Source organism: Alligator mississippiensis, chromosome 1, assembly GCF_030867095.1.
Source record: "Alligator mississippiensis isolate rAllMis1 chromosome 1, rAllMis1, whole genome shotgun sequence".
NCBI lineage: Eukaryota > Metazoa > Chordata > Crocodylia > Alligatoridae > Alligator > Alligator mississippiensis.
Window position 1 is genome coordinate 459,360,331 of NC_081824.1, and position 18,151 is coordinate 459,378,481.

Consider the following 18,151-nt stretch of genomic DNA (forward strand, 5'->3'; position numbering starts at 1 on the left):
GCTCAGCATTGTGCAAAGGAAGGGAAGGCTCACCCTAGAGCCCCCTGGCTTCTAGCCTGAGCCACTGCAGGCATGTCCTGAAGCAAAAGTGAATGTCTCTTTACTTACAAATCGGTTCATTCTCTGCAGGTCAGACTAGCCTGCAAAGATGGACTGTCCCTAGCCAAAAGGTATGAAACAACCCTGAGAAAGATGAAGGCTAAATATAAGAGGCATTGCTCAACGCGCTGAGCTGAGAAGGGAGACTGAGGTTCCCATGCCAATTTCAACTCCATTCTAGTGCCTCCAGACCAACTTCTCTCACTGTCCTTGCCTATTGCATCACAACAAAGCAGACGACATTGGTCCTACTTAAAACGTTGATAGTTTCGATTAACCAATGCATAAAATAAATGAAAACATTTCAAGATGGAAAGTCGTATTTTTGTTGTTCAGTGATATTTCACGGGAAGAGAGGAGCAGAGCGTCACTGGCATGCTCTGGACAAACAGACTAAGTGGAAAATGATCCTAAGTCAGTGAATATCAGCTTCATTCTTAGAATAGCTTGATCGTCACAACCTGTCAACAGGTAAAATAATTACTATACTTAAGCTGTGGTAAAAAAATATAAATAAAGGTTTTTTTGGCATGTAACATTAAGCATGTACGTCATACTTTGAGTTGGGTGCAAAAACAGAATTTAAAAAGTGTTCCTGTTTTGTAACTGCATTAACAGGTACTTTTCCCATGTACGGTATGTGAAACAGATGAGACTGCTTAAGTTCAACCTGCAAGCCACCTAAAAAAAAGGCTTGCTAAAGGAGGAGGAAAAATTGTGAATGGAAGAATTCAAGGCAGGGAAGATGTGGTTCAGTACTCCCTTAAAGGTTAACAAGGGTGGAAATTCTCTTTTTGGTCCTAATTCAATCTACTGCAAATGTGCCCTCTGGTTCAATGCAGTTAAAGCAAAGACGTATATGATACGAATGAATGGAGGTGGGCTCTATACTTCCATTCAAACGGGGTCAGACAACTTAAGCATCTTTCATGCCAGGCTTTTGGAGCAGCAAATACTTAGCCACATATGTTGGACGCCTGGGTCATAAGTGAACTATGGACTACTCTCTCTACTCTGTGTTTGTGTGTGGGTATTTTTCCTCTTTAAAAAACAGAGCATAAATGAAAATGGCAAGTTATAATAGAGGATTTTGTATTCAAAGACCACATCAATGCAAATCTTGACTTGCATTTCTACTTACAACTCAATGTCTTTCCCCATCAGTTTCATTTTTATTATGGTATTTCCCAGAAAGCAGCTGAGAGGGCTGTCTAGTTATCACATTTAATCTTTAAGGCCATTTTTTAGTTTGAGGTAGCTGCAACATTTTCACATATGTTCCATGACTGCGGGATCCAAGGTAAGCTCCAGCCATGGTTTGTAGAGCCAGGACAAGACTCATCTTTTTAAAGACTGGTCTAGAAGTACTGATCCAGAAGCGCAAGATATTTCCCATTTGTGGCAAGAAAGCTGTGGTGTACCTAAATAAAATGAGAAAGTCAGCAGTCTGTTACTTGACAACATCAATAACACCATGTAGTACATGTAAAGTGGCTGATAAAAGTAACAGTTAAGAAAATGGTTAAAAGAAGTGGCAGCTCCTATCCCTATGCCCTCCAAAAAATAGAGTACGCACTAGAATTTTAGGTAAGAAAAATGTTCGTAGCAAGTGGGAAGTAGTACTTGCTTCAAGATGAGGTGCACAAATTGATCTCATCCATTTCCCACCCCTTTAACACTTGCTATGTTTAGAAAGCATATTTTAAGCTTGATGCTGAATTGATTCAATCTTGGCAGTTTAGTCTAACCTGCAGAGAATGAACTGATTTGTAAGTGGCAAGAGATTAATTTTTGATTCAGAAAATGCAGGCACATGCCTGCAGTGGCCCAGGCGAGAAGCCAGGGGGATCTTGTGTGAGCCCTCCCATTCCTTCCACAACGTTGAGCTGAGTGCGAGACAGGGCATGGCCAAACCCTGGCAGGACCCTCTGATTAGGGAGGGGTTGAAACCACCCTGGCGTGCATGGTCCCCAGCTGGAGTGTGCCTGGAGGGAGAAGCAACCCTTACAGATACTATTCTGAAATTGGACACACATCTGCCCCCTCTCTCAGCAGCAGCTAGCATGGGGATAGCATGACCATGACCAGATGCTGGCTGCAGTCTGTGCTGCTGGGTTCCGTGCTGTGGGAGAAGGGGGGAACCAGGTAGATGCTACTGTCTCCTGGCTGCTGTCTCCACCTCCTTTGCAGCTATCTGGAACTCCAGCTAGGGAGGAGAGCGGTGGGGCCAGTCCATCCATCGCTCTGGAGCACATAACCCAGCCTGGCTGAAAAGCATGCTGGAGGGCTGTGATTTACCTTAAACTAGCAAGGAGTCTGGGACAGACATTATATAAACTGGTTTGAGCCAAATCAGTTAAAGTCTGATACTACATTCAACCAGGTTAATCTTAAACCAGTTTCAGCCATTATGAAACTGGTTTATGTGCAGTGAACTTATGTTCTGTTACCGGTTTAAACCAGTTTCTGATCACTTAAACCAGTTTATTTGCAACTTCTGTCCCCAGCCTCCAGGTCCAATCCACAAACTGATCAACCTGTTGTATGATGGTCCTTTAGTGTTAGATCATAACAGGTATTGAAGACAGTTTTAAAACGGGTATCACAACCAAAACTCATTCCACCACAGGGGCTTCGTATAATATTTTTTACAAACCCTTGCTCTGCAGTCACACGATAGATTCGTAGATGTAGGGTTGGAAGGGACCTAAGAAAATCATCAAGTCTGACCCCCTGCCCTGGACAGGAGAGAATACTGGGTTCATATGACCCCAGCTACGTAACTATCAAGCTTCCTCTTAAATACCCCCAAGGTAGGAGCCAGCACCACTTCCCTTGGAAGTTGGTTCCAGATCCTAGCTGCCCTGACTCTGAAATAGTGTCTTCTAATATCCAGCCTGAACCTACTCTCAAACAACTTATGGCCATTATTCCTTGTTACTCCAGGAGGTGCATGGGTGAACAAGGTCTCTCCCATTACCCACTGGTCCCCCGTGGTATGTTTGTAGACAGCCACCAGGTCCCCTCTCAGCCTTCTCTTGTGAAGGCTGAACAGGTTCAGGTCCTGTAGCCTCTCTGTATAGGATCTGCTCTGCTGTCCACAGACCATCTTCAATCCTTCTGGCTATTAAAAAGTCCAAAAGAGCCAAGCATGCATTCCTTGACACACCCTAGAGCAGTGGTTCTCAAACTTTTTAGATGCAAGGCACCCCTTGGCAAGTGTCAGCTCTTAGCTTTCACTTGCACTGTTTCGCGAATCGTGTGTAGGTGGTTGTTCCCCCAGCAGTGCTGATGTTAGGTGACACCCTTAAATGGATCTGTTTGAGAATCGCTGCTCTAGATTAAAATAAGTGATTTCAGGTTTCAGAAAATGTTGAAGTCATAAGACTTACCTGGCTGCCAGGCCTCCATTTAGAAATATAGCCAATGTAATGGGGCACAGAGCACCTACAACAGACCCAATTAATCCTCCTCTGGCTATAGCGCAGGATGAACAGTTTAGATCACCTGGATGACAAAGACATATCCATGGCAAGATGACATATGACTAACTTAGGGCTGGGCAAAATACACCCCATGGGCTGGATCTGGCCTGCCACGCACTTTCATCCAGCCTACATCTTGACAGCCCCCCCAGAGAACTGTACCCTGCCCAGCCTTTCTGTCTTTGAGGATGGGAGCAAGGAGCCCATGCATAGCTCCCAACATACCCTATTGTACTTCGCTCCCAACCTCATGGGCAGAAGGGCCCGGCCTGACCAGCAGAAGATTCTGGGCAGGGCTTCTGCTGTCTCTGCTGCACCCACCCCTTGGGAACCTGCTTGGCTTCCCCGGTGCTCAACTTGCTCCAGCAGCAGCTAGGCAAGTGGGGGGAGCAGAGCTTCAGATACAGCTGGGCAGAAACATGGAGCAGTGTAGAGCCCATGCCCAGAGGGATGGCAGGGGCATGGAGCTCAGCTGGGCAGGGCATAAGTGTGAGGGACAGTGAGGGAGGTGTAGGGACCAGCAGCAGGCTGGGATGCTCGTGCCCAGCACAGGCAGTGGTGCCTGGCAGCATGCGGCTCCAGCCACTGCTGGGTGTGGAAGCGAGAAGCACAGCCTGCCTCTATCGCAGGGGCTCTGTGTGGTGCTCCTGCAGCTCCCACACTCGCACCAGGGGAAGCCCCATGCTGGAGCCAGCTGCCTTCCCTGTGCCTACTGTGCAGGTCCCTGGGCTCCTTGGGAGTGGAAGGAGCCCTGACCCCTGCTTCCTCGCTGAGTCCAGCAGAGGGCTTCCCTCGGTGCAAGTGCAGGAGGTGCAAGCACACTGTGCACAACCTCTGCAATACAGGTGGGCTGGGTAGGCTGCACTCCTCATTCCCATGCAGTACTGGCTAGAGCTGCACACTGCTGGGTGCCAGCACCTGTACAGACGTGAGCGCCTCGAGCATGCCCACCTGCTGCTGCTGTCAACAGCAGGGGCTGCATTCCATGGAGGGGGAGAGAGAGAGAGAAAGAGTGTGTGTGTGTGTGTGTGTGTGTGTCTCCCCACCCTCCCTCACCCTGCCTCCACAACTCCTACCAACATATAGACACATCCCAAGAGACTCTATGCTCACCACACAGCCACACCCCCTTCACAACCCTCCACACCCCACCATATACACCTCCCACACCCAACCAGACACACATAATATACAAGAATAAGACTTCATTTCTGAGAAAGTATGCAATCCCTTCTATGTACAGTACACAACCACAAATCATGACAAATATTTTTTGCAATAAAATTAACAAATGTTATAGCCGGTGTTTGACCTTTAGTGTACGATTTGTTTTTTACTGGTTCTAAAAATGCAACCTCCCTACCCCATTCCCAAAAGGAGTATTTCTGGGGGACATGGGGAGAGACTTCTAGTGGCAAAGCTCAGGGGTTAGGGGGTGGGATTTCCTGTCCCAATATGGTGACCAGGGGTGGGGCTACTCATGTGGCCCTTGACAGCTCACCAAAACTTGTTAAGTGACCCTCCAGCCAAAATAATTGCCTGCCCCTGGTCTAATTTATATTCTAACATAAATTAAAGGGGCAGGCTCAATGAAGGGCAACCATTAGCATCATTTCAGCTGAGTATGAAATAACCTAAAAAAGGAGGTTACCTCTTCTGTTGAGATGCTCTGCCATTCAGCTACCTACATGGTTTAATAAAAAGTCACTTAATTTGGATTGCTGTATCACTGCACTCTTCATGACCTTAACATACTGAAATGCAGCCAAGTATCAATTTTAAATAGCCTGATACCAGGATATTTTCAGATGGATCCATTTACAAGCTCTAAGTCAGAAAAATCTTGTCCTATGAATAGTGTGACAAAACCCTAGGCTGTTGGGGTGCTCCCAGAGATGCACCCTCATCACAGTTCCTGTGATAATCTCCCAGGATCAACCTCCTCCCAGTCACAGCCAGCTCCTTCCACTTGGGACCTCCATTTCCCCTCTCCTCACTGGAAGCCTCCTCTCTAGCCACCCCAGAAGGGTCACAGCCTCCCCTGCCCCCAACTTTCAGAGTAGCCAGGGAATCCTTCAGAGCATTTCTGTTTGTGCATGCCTGACAGACACCCTCTTCCATTCAGCTTGAAGAATAAGGTGCTTGCTTCAGGCCTTGCTCTAGCACCTCCACCCTGCTCCTCATACAATGCAAGCTTTTTAACACTTCAGGAGTTCACCGTTTTACCAAGAGCATGAACTTTTCGGCAGCAAACTCACTGACAACTGTATGTAATTTGATGTAGGAAACATCACAACGATGCCCATGATAAGGCTGAGCAACAAGCTTACCTGTCAGTAAAGGCTGGACAACTAAACTGTTGTAAGTTGCATATGTTGAGGTTAATGGGATCATAGTCATCAACAATGTAGATGGTATGCCAGCACGTGAGATATTTAGGATTTTCCTGAATGACCTGTTTACTATTAGGCCACATACGCTTGCACTTAGTCCCAGGAAGATTGAGCCATGTTCCAAAAATTCTCTGTGGAAAAGAGAAAAGATTATTTGTACAGCTGTGCACTGGAGATGAAGGTTGCCTTCTTGGTCCTATTACTACAATGAACCGTTCAAGGAACACAGACCTGGATAATTTCACAAAAGGACAGACTCTCATGCTTCAGAGACTACCATGACAGTGGTAAGAATCAAGAATGAATAACAGTTTAAGTTTATATGAAGTAGAAACAACTGGATGGGTAACTTCTGAGGACGAAGGGTTATCTTCTGAAACTAAGGTACCACAGCAATAGGAGATCCATCTCTTCTGCTCTGTGTCAACAGGTGATTTTGAGCAAAAGTGCTGTGGCACCTTGAAGTGTCTTGAGCAATGTTAGCACTGTTGCATAAGCAAACATGCTTCATAAGATAAACCTAGAGATTTCAAATAGGCTTTCATAGTGTTAAAACATGTTGTCTTGTCATGGTCCTTCTGAGCTTTTTGCAACAGACGAACTGCTCTATGTTTTCGTTGCCAAAAAAAAGGGACAACTAGGAGAGAGATGCGCACAGAGACAGACTCTCAGTGGTTAGGGCACTTCCCTGGGATGTAGCAGTCCTGGGGTAAGGTATCTGCTCCAAATGAGATAGAGCAGGGGCCTGACCTTGGATTTCTTTCATTTTGAACAGAAGCCAGAATCACCAGGGTTATTTTGCTGTGGGTGCGGGCAAGTCTCTCAACAGAAAACTGCATCCACAAATGCATTCTCACACAATGTTTGAGCAAGCAGGAATTTCTGAAAAGAGGAAAAAGTTTCTATCCAACTCCTGACCATCTTCAATTCCCAGCTTTCGATCTATGCTGCCTGCCTAATGTTACAGATTCAGGCATAGTACAATAGCTTGGGTGGGAACAAATTTGAGAGGACACAAGGTTCAGGATGGGAGGTTCCCACAGCTACTGGTGTTTTCTGTTGTTCTGATCCTGGTCACCAAGGTGTCTGGTGCCTCAAACAGGCATTGACTTCTAGTGGGGAAAATTTTTGAGCTTCTCTCTATATGACACTAAGAGCTGCATGCCCACAGCCCCACCAGGGCTCCTGGTCTGGGGAAGAGGTGGGGGAGCATTGCCCCTCTGCTCCCTTTTTCCAAACCAGTCCAGGATGGGAAGAGGGAGCAGCAGTACAGACTCCCCGCCCAGGCAATCCCTGCTGCCCCTCTTCCCTCTGGGACTGGACTGGGAGGGGCACGTGCAATCAAAATTTTATTTAAGGGAGATCATATGCTTCTAAATGTCTGAAAGTTTTTCAAATACAAAAGTAAGACAAGAAATCACAAAAAAGGCTTTAAAAGTACTTTTCTGGCAAAATGAGATGGGCGTATCACTTACTGATCTTCTTCTGGAAGCTGTTCAAACAACTTTTGCAGAACTTTGATTCTTTGATTCTCTATATTTTTCACTGGAGAAATTACTTCCGGGGGCTCTCTTGGTGTCATTGTGAGGCTCTGCATCACAAAATGAAAAGACAAGTTTTAGTTAAGTAACACTGCCCCAATATAATCCCAACTAACTTTTGCATGAACAGATAAATGTAGCAAAGAAATACTTAGCACCTCTAACATTAAGAAGTGTCACTGAGATCTGCAGGGCATGATCCAAAAAGTCTGTGGAATTTATAGCTACACAAGCTCTGATAAACAACCTTCCTTGGTAGGAAAAAAAAATAAAAAAAAAATCAGTCTAGGAAGGGAGGCCAAGAGAATACAAATGCACTGAGATGCCTGGTCTCTTTTCTTTCCTTCTAGTTGACAACTTGACTTTTATTTTTACTCTGAACAGAGATGCATGTTCAGAAGCGGTGAGATAGGCTCAGATAAGGGTTTTAGTCAAACCCACTGTAAAATGATCATACTGAGCAAGGCATTCCTATTGCCATCTTCTCTTTTGTGGATTGAGGAGAGAATGCTCTATAGTCCGGGTGGGGAATTACTTCGGCTGGAGGACCACTTACCGAGCAAAAGTAGCCCCAGCCCTTTACAGGTGCCCCCCTAGTCCCCATCTTGGGGCCAGATATTCTGCCCCTCACCCATGACCTTTGGCATTGGAAGTCCCTACCCTCACCCTCAGAAGTACTCCGGGGGTGGGGATGTTGGAACTGGAAAAAAACCCTCCAAAATATATACTAAAAATCAAATGTTTACTATACAGGGGTGGGTTCTGTGGGTGGGTGTATTTTTGGGTATGTGTGGGTGTGTACGGGGTCTGCGTGTGGGGGGCTTGTTGGCATGTGGCCCTCCTATAAACACGCCCCCCCCACTGCACAAAGTCCCTGCCACCTGCAGTAGTGGCAGCAGTAGGCAGTTGGCCCTTGGGGCACTCATGGCCCACGGCAGGTGGAGCCCCCCAGGACTGCATGTGGCCGGGCTGCCAGCTCCATCGCACAGGGCTCGCATGCAGCTCCCAGGTTCTCTGCCCGAGCCCTGCGCTGCCAGGGGAAGCCCCACACAATGAAGCTAGTGGCACAGGTCACAGGGCTCAGCCGGGGTGGCAGTGAGAGGGGCTGAATCAGCCTGGCTCTATAGCAGAGCTCCCCGTTGTTCCCCATGACCTGCACATAGCAGTGAGTGGGGCTGGGCTGCTGGCTCAGTCATGCAGACCTTTCCCGGAGGCACACGGCTCGGGCGGAGAACCCAGGAACTACATGGGAGTCCTGCATAGGGTGGCCATGCTAGAGGACATTCCAGTTTTCTGCTGCTCTGTCCTCTATTGATATGAAACCCAAGACCTTTATGTCCTCTGTTTCTCTCTTTAAGAGAAAATATGCTATTAAAATTGGTATCAGTAGCCCCAGGGAGGAGGCTGACAGCCTGAGCACAAGGATGGCTGACACTCGCTCCTCTTTTCAGCCCCCAAAGACAAACGATGCCCTGGCCCCATTCACACGTGTGTCATTCTTTAAGAGAAAAGCAGAGGACATAAAGGCGTCGGCTTTCGTATCAACAGAGGACAAGCGGACTGTCCTCTATGACGGCCACCCCAGCCCTGCGTGATGGACCCAGGCGGACCTGTGTCCCCTCCGCTCCCCCCACATCACCTGCTGCGTCTTCCCCGTACCTGCTGTTGCTGCTTCCCTACCTGCGGGGCTGGGGTCAAAGCCATCCCATGGGCAAGGGTGGGAGTGCAGCACGCGCCGCCCCCGCGGGACCGAACAGGGCTTAGCTCCACGCAAGCGCACGGATACGGCCAGTCGGTAGGCACCCGCCCGCAGGCTGGTGCGTATCCAGCCCACCCCTGATCTACAGAACGGGTTTCCACAATTTGCAGCCCGCAGCTTTCTTCCTTCGGATGAACGAAAGGGGTGTTTCTAAGGTGGCGCAGACCCGTTCGGGAAGCTCCCAGCTTACTGAAGTCTCGGGCAGACGGGCACGTCCCAGCACCTCCTCGCAGCCGGCTCGCCTCGAAAACACGGTCAGCGAACAGGATCTAAACCGCACGTGTAAACCTAAGACGGAAAAACCAACAACCCAAGTTCGGAGATCTGGAAAGATTTCAGTCCCGCGGCGCGAACCCGAAGCGCCCGGGCCGACGTTACCGCCTGCGCCCTCGAGCTGCTGCACAACCGCCCCCCACGGCCCTCTCCAAACACCACGAGCTGTCATTTCTACCCTACTGCAATGAAGGGCATTTGGGGCGGGCGGGGGGCGGGCAAAAATGGAGCCGGGCTCGTGAAGGAGCCTCCTGCGGCCCGAGTCCGCGTCCCTCCCGCACAAGGGCAGCCGCGGACAGCGGGGCGGGGAGGCAGGACCAAGCACGGGGCCAGACCGCTGCACCCACCGGCGCCTCCCGGGGCCCCTCCAGCCGGCAGCCCCCGCGGGGCCCGGGCAGCGCGGACGGGACGGGACGGGACGGACCTTGCGCTGTTACCTACCTGCACTAGGCCGCGCCCTGCGCCCCGCCTCCCGGCCGCCATCTTGCCCCGCGCCGCGCGCCTGCTATTGGGCGCCCAACACGCCGGCCGCGGATTGGTCGCGGGTCGCGTTGCTAGGGGCGGAGCAGGGCGCCTCCATGGAGACGGCGCTGAGCGTCTCCCTGCCCCTCGTCGGGATGCTGACAGCGCCGAGGGAGCCGGCATGGCGGCCGGGAGCAAAGGTGGGCCCGGGGCTGCCGCCTGCGCGCACCTGCCGGGGTGGCCATGTCCGCCCCCCGGGCTCGGGCTGGGCTGGGCTGGGCTGGGCTGACACACGTGTGAATGGGGCGGGGCCGGCGCTTGTCTTTGGGAAGCGCAGCGAGCGCGGGCGGGCTGCAGGGCGGGCGGTGCCCCGCCTCCCCCCGCCGCGGAGACCAGCTGGGATTGCGTGTTTTAAGAGAAAGGGAGGGAAAATATTTTAAGAGGATAGTTTTAGGAAAAGGGAGATTTTAAGAGGATATTTTAACACAAGGGGAAAAACGATTTTAATAGGATGCTTTAAGGAAAAGGGAAAAAAGTTTTTAGGAGGATATTTTTAGGAAAAGGGTGGTTTTAATAACATATTTTAAGGGGATAGTGTAAGAAAAAGGAACAAAAGACATCTCCCGGAAGAGCTTCAGTCCGAGTTGGCAGCCCTGGCTCCGAAATGCCCGTGTGCCGAACGGGCCGCCTTGACGACTGAGCAGTTCTAATTTAAGATTTATTTAAAAACACAAAAAGAAAAGAAAGCTTTTATCCCACAATCCCACTTAATTTTTTTTTGATTTAGTCTAAATGTGCAGAGCACATATTGAAACTAATTTAAAACCTGTACAATGGTTTATTAAGCAAAATAATAGCTGGCAGTTACTTATGTGGCTACCTCGATGGAGGAATATAATCCCTTGATGATGTCCCTTTAATTCTTAGTGTCATGCTGTAAAAATATCCTGCTCCACTTGCTGTTTTTGTGCACAACTGTTGAGTTAAGGGTGCATCAGTTTGTAAATTTGAGCCGTAGCTCTGAATTAGATTATTTTTATGTGGGCATTTTTCTGAATTGAATATGTATTTAGCTGTGTAGCTCAACCTCCTGATACAAACTTGATGCAGGATTTATGGGACAAAATGGCTCCCTGGATACTTATTTATATGTATGCCCACCGAACTCATTTAAATTAAAATGTAAAATAGTAAAACAATTCAGTTGTACCTCTCTGTAAGGTCACAGCTCTGGAAATAGCCCACGGTACCATGGAGTTAGTCCATAAAGATTCTTGTACATCCTGTTTTCCATGGACTGCATGGCATCTTTTTTTTTTTTCTCAAAGCCAAGTCTTTTAAACAAATCAACAAATGAGACTTAATCTAGCCATATGTGAACCAGTACTGTGTAGTAGCAGAATATTATGATAAAGAGAGGATGAATTTTATGCTGATATTGCAGGGTGCTACTTGTGCTTTGCGTGCCATCAGTGGAAAACAAGGGGAACTAGAACTACTTCTAAACCTTAGATAAACATTTTTAAACCTGGTGTCTTAATAGTTGGGGTCTAATAATCTATAATATGGTTATGAATGCCAGCTCCGATGGAATTCACGAGGAGCTACATGTAAGAACATACAAATTCCTGCACAAGGTCAGTCCAAAGGGCCATCTTGCTCAGGACCTTGTCTGCAACAGTGGCAAGTAGCTCCACAAGACAGCATAAGAAACAGGATATGCGTAGGGCAATAACCTTCCAACTACCAGGAGTCACAGGGTTTAGGTTCCTTCCCTTGTGTTTAATAGCATCGGATAGACCTGTCCTTAAAATTGTCTGGTCCCTTTGTAAACCTGATTATTGAGTTGATCTTCATAATGTGCTATGGCAGTGAGCTCCAGAAGTTTATAGGATCATAGGAAAGTAGGGCTGGAAGGGACCTAACGAATCCTCTAGTTCAGGTGCCTGTTAAGGCAGGATCGTCCCTGACTTAACTAGACAAAGTGTCTGTCCAACCTGCTCTGGAAAATTTCTGAGGATGGAGATCCCACAGTTTTTCTAGGTAGCCTGTTCCAGTGCTTGAGTCAAGAACGCCCCCCCCCCCCCCCCCCAAAACAAAACAAAACAAAAAAAAAAACCCAACCCATACAAACCCCAAAACAAAAAACCCCAAACCCTTCCTTTTGTTTGTTTTAACCCTGCTGCCTGACCATTTCACCGGATGAGCACATAGATCTTTTGTGTGCTCCACACTTTTGAAAGTCAGGCTACTTTGATATGTAAATATGGTGTTAGATGTCTAGCTTTTGGCACTACTGAGGTTAAAAAATATTCATAGATTCATAGATGTTAGGGTCGGAAGGGACCTCAATAGATCATCAAGTCCGACCCCCTGCATAAGCAGGAAAGAGTGCTGGGTCTAAATGACCCCAGCTAGATACTTGTCTAACCTCCTCTTGAAGACCCCCAGGGTAGGGGAGAGCACCACCTCCCTTGGGAGCCCGTTCCAGACCTTGGCCACTCGAACTGTGAAGAAGTTCTTCCTAATGTCCAGTCTGAATCTGCTCTCTGCTAGCTTGTGGCCATTGTTTCTTGTAACCCCCGGGGGCGCCTTGGTGAATAAATCCTCACCAATTCCCTTCTGTGCCCCCGTGATGAACTTATAGGCAGCCACAAGGTCGCCTCTCAACCTTCTCTTGCGGAGGCTGAAAAGGTCCAGTTTCTCTAGTCTCTCCTCGTAGGGCTTGGTCTGCAGGCCCTTGACCATACGAGTTGCCCTTCGCTGTACCCTCTTCAGGTTATCCGCATCCTTCTTGAAGTGTGGCGCCCAGAATTGCACGCAGTACTCCAACTGCGGTCTGACCAACGCCCTATAGAGGGGAAGTATCACCTCCCTGGACCTATTTGTCATGCATCTGCTGATGCACAATAAAGTGCCATTGGCTTTTCTGATGGCTTCGTCAAAATGCCGGCTCATGTTCAACTTGGAGTCCACTAGGACTCCAAGATCCCTTTCCACCTCCGTGCCACCCAGCAGGTCATTCCCTAGGCTGTAGGTGTGCTGGACATTTTTCCTCCCTAGGTGCAGCACTTTGCATTTCTCCTTGTTGAACTGCATCCTGTTGTTTTCTGCCCACTTGTCCAGCCTATCCAGGTCTGCCTGCAGCTGTTCCCTGCCCTCCGGCGTGTCCACTTCTCCCCATAGCTTTGTGTCATCTGCAAACTTGGACAGAGTACATTTCACTCCCTCGTCCAAGTCACTGATGAAGACATTAAAGAGTATCGGTCCAAGGACCGAACCCTGCGGGACCCCACTGCCCACACCCTTCCAGGTCGAGACCGACCCATCTACCACGACTCTTTGGGTGCGACCCTCTAGCCAATTCGCCACCCACCGCACTGTGCAGTCATCCACATCACAGCCTCTTAACTTGTTCACCAGTATGGGGTGGGATACCGTATCGAAGGCCTTCCTGAAGTCCAGGTATACGACATCCACCCCTCCTCCTGTGTCCAGGCGTTTCGTAACCTGGTCATAGAAAGAGACTAGGTTGGTCAGGCACGATCTGCCCGCCACAAACCCATGCTGGTTTCCCCTCAGCATAATTTGTCCTGCCGGGCTCTCACAAATGTGAGCCTTGATAATTTTTTCAAATACTTTACCAAGGATGGAGGTGAGACTGACCGGCCTATAGTTGCCCGGGTCCTCCTTCCTCCCCTTTTTGAAAATGGGGACCACGTTAGCCCTTTTCCAGTCCTCCGGGACTTGGCCCGTGCGCCACGAGCATTCGAATATTCCTGCCAGTGGCTCTGCAATGACGTCGGCCAGTGCCTTCAGCACCCTGGGATGGAGCCCATCCGGGCCTGCCGACTTAAAGGCATCCAGTTCTTCCAAGTGACTCTGCACCACCTCAGGATCTACGCATGGAAGTCTGGCGCCTTGCTGCTGCCTCTCTACAACCCCAGTGAGAGACTTGTCGTGCCCCTCGCTTAGGAACACTGAGGCAAAGAACTCGTTGAGGAGTTCAGCCTTGTCCCCTCTATCTGTCACCAATTGCTTCTGCCCATTTAGCAGGGGTCCTATTCCTCCCTGGGCCTTCCTTTTACTCCCCATGTATCTAAAAAACAATTTCTTGTTGTCCTTTACTTGGGTTGCCATCCTCAGCTCCATGGTAGCTTTGGCCTGCCTAACTGCCTCCCTACAAGCACGAGCAGAGGAGGTATATTCATCTTTAGTGATCTCACCCTGTTTCCACTTTTTATGTGCTCCCCTTTTGGCCCTTAGGCTGCCCTGGATTTCTCTGGTCAGCCATGGAAGCCTCCTGGCCCCTTTCCCTCTATTGCCTCGCTCGGGGATCGTCTTGCTTTGTGCCCAAAGGATCGTTTCCTTTAGGCACAGCCACCCTTCTTGGGCACCCATCCCATCAAAACTCCTACTCTGCAGTGCTTCCTTGACTAATCGCCTGAGTACAATGAGATCAGCTTTCCTAAAGTCTAGCACTTTCACCCTACTAGTTACCTTACCCACTCGCCGTCTTATGTTGAATTCTATCATAAGGTGATCACTGTCTCCCAGATAGCTACCGATTTGGAGGTCCCCTATCATGTCATCTCCCGTTGCCAATACCAGATCCAGTATGGCATTCCCCCTAGTGGGACCATACACCTCCTGTGTCAGGTGGAGGTCCTGTACACAAGTTAGAAACCTGCGTGAGCGATGGGACCTTGCTGTCTGCGTCTCCCAGCAGATGTCCGGGTAGTTTAGGTCCCCCATGACTACCGCCTCTTTAGCTTTTATGGTCTCCGAGAGTTGCCTCAGGAGCCCCGCATCTATTTCTTCCCCTTGGTGTGGGGGTCTGTAACAGACCCCTACCACCAAATCCCTTTCTCCTTGCCCCCCATGTAGCCTAACCCACAATCCTTCTACTTCCTCAACCTCGGATTCTGTCTTGATGAGGGTTGATGTATATTGCTCACTGACATAAAGTGCAACCCCCCCCCCCCTTTCTTCCCTGACCTGTCCTTTCTGTACAATCTATAGCCCTCAATATGTACCGCCCAGTCATGGGATGAATCCCACCAGGTCTCTGTTAGCCCCACTAAGTCATAGGTGTTTAGTGCAAGCAGGAGCGCTAGTTCATCCTGCTTGTTCCCCATGCTCCTAGCATTAGTATATAGGCACTTGAGCCCTGCGACTGGCGCCTTTGCTGCCCCCCTGCTCCCAGTCCCATGGGGCCCATTGTTTCTTACCTTCTTGTTCCTTACCTGTTCTGTTGTGCTGGCCTCCCCATGGCTTTCAGGTTCCCAATGTTCTCCTTCTTCAGGCTGGGCTGTCCTTGTGGGTGCCACATGGTTTGGTGGTCCACAGCTTCCCCTGCCCTCGTACTCCCCTCCCCCCGACGAGCCTAGTTTAAAGCCCGCCGGAGGAAATCCGCCAACCTAGAAGAAAACACACGCTTACCTTTGGGGGACAGGTGAAGCCCATCCCAGCTGAGCATGTCCCTCGTCGTGATGTGCGGGTCATGGTCCAGGAAGCCGAAGCCTGCCTCGAGACACCACTGCCGAAGCCGCCAGTTGGTCTCTCTGATGCAGTTCTCCTGCCGTCTTCCTCGTCCGGTCACTGGTAGGATGGAAGAGAAAACCACCTGGGCACCGAACTCCTTCAGCACGCCGCCCAGAGCACAGTAGTCTGCCATCAAGTGATCGGGGGTTCTCCTGGCCGCATCATTAGTACCCACATGGACTAGGACCATGGGGTAATAATCGGTGGGCTTGATCCTGGCCTGGATTACCTCCGTCACATCCCGAATCTTTGCTCCTGGGAGGCAGCATACCTCTCGTGCCGAGGGGTCCTGGCGACAGATGGGTCCTTCTGTACCTCTCAGGATGGAGTCTCCTATGACGAGCACTCGTCGCCTCTTCCTCTGGGTCATCGTGGATCTCTTGATCTGTTTGGGGTGTGAAGAACGTGGTGTTTCTTCTTGCCCATGGGTGTCCTCCTCCCCTTCCATCTCCTGCAGGGTCGCCAGGGCCTCGTACCTGTTCACCAGTCGGACTGGAGAAGCTGGTACCGGTTCTCTGCGTGCCGCTCCGGTCCTGGCTGTGACCGTCTGCCACTCTGCTGTGGAGGGTATTCCCCGGGGTGCTTCTTCCTTTGGTGCCTGGGCCTGCAGGGAAAGGAAATAACTGTCAATTTCATCCTCCGCCTCCCTGATCCCCCTCAGCCTGCTAACCTCCTCCTGGAGCTCCCTCACCTGCGCCTCCAGGGCCCTAAGACGGGCACCTGCTGGACAGGTGTGGGGGCCCCCAATCTCTGCTCCCCCCGGCCCTGCTGGGGATACCCCACAGGCCAGGAGGTAGGGGGACACCGGCTCCCCCATGGGCTCGGTCTGGGTGGAGGCCTCAGACCTGCCCCGGGTAGCCTTGGCATATTGGCATTTTTAATTGTGTGAATGCTCTGTGTAGCCTAGTAAGTGAGATAATCTAGTAAATGTAGAAAGGGTTTTGTGCTTCTGTTTCATTTGTTACAAAATGCTGATGCCACATTGTTAACTTCTGCAGTTTTGCTGTCCTTTCAGTTGCTGATACGTTGGAGAATGTCTTTTTGCCAAATATGCAGCTGCGAACCCCATTTTTCACTTTAGGTTGAAATCCAACTGTGACTTCCTGCGGTGAAACCGACTGGGAGCAATGCAGAGCCACTAGTTAGGATGTGAGCTTGTGACTGCAAAAAGAACAATTTTAGTTTTATGTGGGTTAAGGAAGTGTGCGGGAGCAATTCTTTATCTTAACCTTTTAAGACTCTCACCAGAAAACAGAAGCTTAAAGTTGGGGTTGCTGGCATGAATCTCTAATCTTTTCCAATCCTATAGGCTTCTCAGCATGAGAAACCGTTACCACAATCAGTGAGAGATTTTTACATTTAAAAAAATGGCAGGAGCAAACATAACTAAGCAACATTCGTTTTTTCACGTTCCTGAAGCGTAGACCTTAAGAGCAACGCCAAAAGTCATGAGAGTTGGCAACACTGAAATTTAGGGTTTGGAGTATTTTGTGAGAAGGAAGGCTTTTGATGTCAGCATGATTGTCTGAGCTGCTGCTACTGCTGTCTTTGCTGTTAGAGTGAAGTTCCTTCTAAGCGCGTTTGTTAGTGGAGCTCCATGGAATCCAGGAAAAGTGGAAGCCAGACCATTTTAGACTTCATAGGTAATAAGCACTACCTTTTTGCACCCAGCAGTAAATTGGCGTGAGGGACACAGGACTGAGTATAGGTGCTAAATGCTCTTTTTACTCCATTTGGTTTATCCAAAAGTTACACAGTCTCATTTTGCATTAACTGAAGGTACAACATGACCTCCATAGTCTTATCTTGCAGAAACAAAGTCATGACTTCAATGCACACTGCACCAAAAAAAAAAAAAAAAATCACACTGGATCTTCAGATTCCACTGGACATGTATAAAATATACTACATATTTCCTATTCTCATTTGGAACCCAGCATTTTATGCATCCAGTTGGAGCGCTGTGGATTTATTTCAAAGATCCTTTTTAGAGAGAAAACTCTGAAAAAATGTAAAAGCATGATACTATTTTGGGATTAAATAAAGGTCATTTCAGTTCGCTCACTTTAGTTATTTTTATTTCGTCACAAGGCCATCGGTCATCAGTTTTGCATAACCTAATTTCACACCACTGTTTTTGACAAGAAATAATGCTCACAGGTATCAGTTTGGAAATGCCCTTCCTATCTCAGATATTTTATGTCTTTGCATAAGTTTTGGATTGCTGGTCTTCCTGTGGCCCCCAGTCTTTACCATTTTTATCCTAATTTTAATCTATTATTCTTTTTAAAGAGAAATTAACAAGATGCTTCTTCAATAACTCATGTATCAGTCATGGTATTCACTGTGGTAATTATCATCCATCAGCATCCACTTTCCTCTCTGTGGCTTACAAGGTTTAACTTGCAAGCTTTTAAAGAGCAACGCTGCTTAGTGTTTTATTTGACTGTTAAGTTGTACACTTATAAATTACATTGATGCTGCTACACCGATGATGCATCACGTCCATACTAACTTGGTTTTGGATTTCTAGATTGCATTTGTTATCCTATCTTCATGTTTGGCTTGCAGATCTAATATCACACCCTATGGGTG

General features: G+C 48.8%; 1 protein-coding gene and 1 long non-coding RNA gene across 2 annotated transcripts; both read right to left on the bottom strand.

Moving 5' to 3' along the window:
* Positions 1–1,169: 1,169 nt before the first annotated feature.
* TMEM126A (transmembrane protein 126A) lies at positions 1,170–9,979 on the bottom strand. The gene is made up of 6 exons (XM_059722067.1): positions 9,898–9,979; positions 9,468–9,565; positions 7,453–7,568; positions 5,915–6,108; positions 3,492–3,606; positions 1,170–1,520 (listed from the first exon to the last, which is right to left on the bottom strand). The coding sequence occupies exons 3-6, from the start codon at positions 7,557–7,559 to the stop codon at positions 1,331–1,333; spliced, it is 606 nt and encodes a 201-aa protein (XP_059578050.1). The 5' UTR covers positions 7,560–7,568; positions 9,468–9,565; positions 9,898–9,979; the 3' UTR covers positions 1,170–1,330.
* Positions 9,980–15,073: 5,094 nt separating this feature from the next.
* LOC132248582 (uncharacterized) lies at positions 15,074–16,631 on the bottom strand. Its single transcript, XR_009459830.1, has 3 exons — positions 16,033–16,631; positions 15,828–15,941; positions 15,074–15,613 (listed from the first exon to the last, which is right to left on the bottom strand). It is a non-coding gene; the product is annotated as an uncharacterized LOC132248582 (long non-coding RNA).
* Between the last annotated feature and the right edge of the window lie 1,520 nt (positions 16,632–18,151).

Bases quoted from the DNA above. Each gene is read 5' to 3' on its own strand.
- TMEM126A (XM_059722067.1), bottom strand. From the start codon at position 7,559: ATGACACCAAGAGAGCCCCCGGAAGTAATTTCTCCAGTGAAAAATATA. The intron at 6,109-7,452 runs GTAAGTGATACG...TCTTTTCCACAG, and splicing joins CAGCTTCCAGAAGAAGATCA to AGAATTTTTGGAACATGGCT. The intron at 3,607-5,914 runs GTAAGCTTGTTG...TTTGTCATCCAG, and splicing joins TGTCCAGCCTTTACTGACAG to GTGATCTAAACTGTTCATCC.